Source organism: Morone saxatilis, unplaced genomic scaffold (assembly GCF_004916995.1).
Source record: "Morone saxatilis isolate NCDOM2014 unplaced genomic scaffold, NCSU_SB_2.0 Contig14, whole genome shotgun sequence".
In the NCBI taxonomy this organism is placed as follows: domain Eukaryota; kingdom Metazoa; phylum Chordata; class Actinopteri; family Moronidae; genus Morone; species Morone saxatilis.
Genome location: NW_023339696.1, coordinates 21,569,677 through 21,574,147, shown reverse-complemented (window position 1 = coordinate 21,574,147; position 4,471 = coordinate 21,569,677). Strand labels below are relative to the sequence as shown.

The 4,471-nt window shown below is 39.4% G+C and overlaps 1 protein-coding gene across 1 annotated transcript in view; it reads left to right on the top strand.

The window, feature by feature from the left end:
* Positions 1 to 4,171, top strand: part of LOC118323316 (glutathione hydrolase 5 proenzyme-like) — a 7,909-nt gene extending 3,738 nt beyond the window's left edge. Inside the window, exons 8-12 of the mRNA XM_035655265.1 lie at positions 458 to 639; positions 865 to 956; positions 1,886 to 1,992; positions 2,172 to 2,282; positions 2,372 to 4,171. Coding sequence (XP_035511158.1) covers positions 458 to 639; positions 865 to 956; positions 1,886 to 1,992; positions 2,172 to 2,282; positions 2,372 to 2,518 — 639 coding nt within the window. The 3' untranslated portion in view covers positions 2,519 to 4,171. The remainder of the gene's footprint in view (positions 1 to 457; positions 640 to 864; positions 957 to 1,885; positions 1,993 to 2,171; positions 2,283 to 2,371) is intronic.
* Positions 4,172 to 4,471: the final 300 nt, after the last annotated feature.

Genomic DNA, 4,471 nt, shown 5'->3' with positions numbered 1-4,471 from the left:
AAAATAAAATCAAACTTCCGCCCCATGACATATACATACTTTAATTACGGTTGGGAGCACACAGTTTATTGAGATTAGTTAATTAAACACTGATATACACACAGATCATAGAATTTTTTTCATTCAAACTCAATTCAAACCAAATTATGTTTCACATGTTGAACACATAACATTAATTTAACCTTTCAGTCATATTCATAGTAATTACACTCTTTCTCACCTATCCAACTAGGATACTCCTTTAGCTGATACATATTCAATTCAGTATGTCAGCTTCACTCCTAGATAGTAGTAAAGCAATACAATTTATTTTCAAGATTACACTATAATTTGCATCCATCCATTACTCCAGTACACCCACTTTCATATTCAGTTCTGAATTTAATCTCTTTTCCCCTGAAATGTGACAAAAAATGTTCCATTGAAATTTTTATTGCTGTGTTTTTACATTTTGTAGCGCTTACAGAGGGCCAAGACATTCACAACGGATAGCTTTGCCGACGATATCCGAAGCTTTATCGGTGATGAGAGCCAGTATTACCACAAGCCCCCATATATGGACAGCGTGGGCACCTCACACGTGTCTGTTGTGACAAAGGATGGATCTGCTGTGTCCGTCACCAGCTCCATCAACTACGTGTCAGTGTTTGATGCTTTCCGATTCAACCATCAAACATTATTGTCAGTTTGAAAATAGAAGATTAAGAATATTTAAGAGATTACATAACAAGTGAATTTATAAAGGAAACTGAAAGTACTCCAGTAATCACAGCTAGTCTACAGTATTTATAATGTTTATGTAATGTATGATATAAGTTTAATTTCTCTAGTATGCCATCAGAATATTCTTTTGACGCCTCACAGGTTTGGATCACGGATCTTATCTCCGAGCACCGGAGTCATCCTCAACAACCAGCTGGCCGACTTCTGTCAGAGAGTTGATAAATTCTCTCCTGGTAATAAGATCAGCATTCTCTTTGTTCAGTTAACCAGAAACTACCAGAAAATAGTGACAACTGATGCCAGCCTGTCGGGCTGGGTCAGTGTTTGAGGGCAGAGCGGTAAATGGGTGGTGCAGCTCCATCACGCCCAAATATAAACTATTTGGCGTTTTCAGCTTAGTTTAGGATAAGCTTGTTTGGCAATACTTGAATCTCCATATTCTATAGTGAGACATCAAAATGAATGCTATCGAAGAGAACTTCTGTAATTTCCTTGTTGCATGAGGGAGATGTCTAACCAGACTGCCCTTCTTGCCGATGGGGTGTGCTTTTGAGTTTTGAATGACTCTTTAATCCAAACTCCACGCTTCCTTTTTTGATGACTGGTGACTATTTCTGTCTTAGGTTAAACATGTTTCAGCAATAAAGCTGAAAAAAATGACAGATTTACAGTGGAATTATGACCAAATACTTGCAGAAAACCAAAGACATTCCCATCAGCCTCAGATGAATTGTGTTTAGTGCTAATGAGAACATGTTAGCATGCTAATACGCTAAAGTAGGATAATGGATGGTAAACATTCTACTTGCTAAACATTGCCTAAAAATTCTTTTAGGCAACTTCAAGTACAATCACGTCAGGCTTCAGAATACAATCAACTTTATTGTCATATACAATCCTAGACAGGATGGGTTAATGCAGAGATTATGTTCTACTAAGTACTAGGAGCAGTGGGCAGCTACTATACAGCTCCCGGGACTGAACTCCAGATGTAAGCCATTGCCTTGGTCAAGGACACTGACTTGAGATATTAACCTAACATAGCTATTTTGATGGTGGAGGAAACCGAGCACCCGCAGAGGGAGGACATGCAAACTGATGATGAGTCTGAATTGTAGCCGTTCGTCCTGTCAGTCACTGCGTTTGTTGTTGTTGTTCTCAGGGGAGCAGCCTCCCTCCTCCATGGCCCCCATTGTGCTGAAGTCGAAGTCGAAGTTACTGGTGATTGGGGGTTCTGGTGGGGACAGGATCACGACTGGGGTCGCCTCGGTACGTATTCCGGGCAATCACACAAGTGCCTTTAAGATGAACTGCTGCAGACTAATGTCTATCTACTGTCGTAGAAAGTGCCATCCTCGCGAGTGTCTCTCACTGTGTCCACAATGTATTCAGTAATAATTACTTTCCCAGCAGGTAGATTGCAACGTATTGTTCTGTTTCTCTTCCAGGTGCTCATAAACCACCTCTGGTTTGGAAAAAGTCTTAAACAGGCGATTAAAGCTCCAGTTGTTTTTGTCAACTCTGATAATGAAGTGGAGTATGAAAAAGATTTTGATGAGGTAACACACTAAATACTGAATGTGGGAATTTGCTAAAACAACACATCATCTTTGCACCATCTGAGCCTCTGCTCCTCTTTGTCCTTCAGGATGTAATCAAGGCTCTGAAAGCTCTGGGACACAAACAAAAAGATAAAGAAACTTACTACAGTGTGGTCAACGCAGTGGAGCTCGAGGACGGTTGTATCAGCGCCGAGTCTGATGAACGGAAAAAAGGCCAAGCAGCCGGTTTCTGAGACCACGAGTCAGTGACACTGTTTTATGCAGGAGGGCCCGGAGGTTACAGAGACCTTCCTGGCTAATAAGCTAATTAACTAGGGCTTTCCTAACATTAGCTAACTTAAAGGCCCAATGAAGTTAAAACGCTTAAGTGTTTTTTTTTATCTCCCTTTGTGCTGTACATCTCTTATACTCCAGTATCTGTATGCAATATTGACAAAAAGACTTTTTAAGGTGTTTTCATGTATTCTTAATGGTATTTTAGGGTTAGAAAAAACAATAAAAATAAGTTAATGACTAATCCTGCACTCAAATTTTGCATCCAATGAAACACTTTCTGAGTGTTTCTTAGGGATCATGTATTACAGACCTCTCTGGCCTCACTGATTACTGTACAGAAGCTCAACTTTATAACTGTATTCAGTGCTTTTTGTGAAACTGCATCAGATTTAATGGAGAAGAAAGTTTTCCCTCTGACGTCCTCCGGCTGCTCAGCTTCAACTCTCTGTGATTCACAGACTTTTCTGATGGACAGTTTAGCTAAAATAGCTAACTGTTAATTAACTGCTGCTAACTGTATCTGCCATTAGTGGGTGACAGAACCGGGCTCAGCAGTCGGACCAGGATTGAACACAGCCTCTTAGACTGACAGGGAATAACATTACAGTACAGAGGTAAAAAACACAAACAATTAAAAGCCAGACTAAAGATGTAAGTTTTGGGTTCGAGACTTTAGGATTGGTGTAATGTGCGTTCTCTTTCTCGTACTCGTCAAGACACGTGCAGCTAAGTTTTGAAGTGAAAGTTCTGTTCTTTTTAGGGAGAGCAAAAAAGTAGAGCTTCACAGTAATCAATCCTGCAGATAATGAAAGCTCTAATGTCTCTCTTGGCCTAAGAGGGAGAAACAGATTTAAGATGATAAAAGGTTTTAGTTATGTTTCTAATGTGGGGTTAAAAACTAAGATCGGAATCAAAGATAACTGCAAGGTTTTTTACTTGTTCACAGGGATTTAATGTCAGTGTCAGGACTTCAGTTTTGTCATGACTGAGCTGTAGATAATTCTCTCCCATTCATTGCTTAAAATCTAAAAAAAACCCAATTAAAAAGGGCATCTATTGGCCCCGAGTGATCAGCAGATGCAGCTATGTAAAGCTGAGTGTCATCAGCATAGCGATGGAAACTGATAACCTTTCTAAATGTCAGCATGTAAAGGTTAAATAGGGTGGTACCTAAAATTGAACCCTGGGAGACAACACAATTCATTTTATAGCTTTTATTTAACGTTCATCAATGCTGACAAAAATGTCGTTCAGATTTAAACCAATTAAAATCAGTATCAGAGAGGCCAGCCAGACTGGGAAGTCTAGTTAAAACAATGGAGTGATCTATTGTATCACAGCTCAGTTAGGTCAAGTAGTCCTAATACAGTCCTATACATAGTAGCTGTCAGATAAAACTAACAACAACAATTGATTTAGATAAGCTAATTGACTGAAAAGCAAGCTAACAATTGGTGTGGATTAGCCTAGCATGTAGCATATCGGGGCGGGGCTTATAAATTCAACTAATTTTCTGTCATTTGATCCCATTTCAGATCAATCGTTACTCAGTCACAGTAAGCACTGATGTTTAGTTTCATTGTAAATGAATTTGTTGCTTATGTTTATTAAATGTAATTACATGTTATTAATGGTTTTGTTATGTAAATACATACCTACAGGTTCAATATGAACCTCTTTCTTTCAGTCTGATTATTATCGTCCACTTGAGTCTGTGACGGACCTTTATATTTAATCTGGTGTACTGACACAAACATGGAGGTCAAAACCTCCGCGGGCGTCTGCGAGGGGCCGGAGGAGACTGATGGGCGGATTATAGAAGATAAAGTGAGAAATGTATGAGAGGAGACAGTTGGAGAGAATTACAGTCAACCTTGAAGGATTTCATTAGCCTCCGCTGACTGAATTAT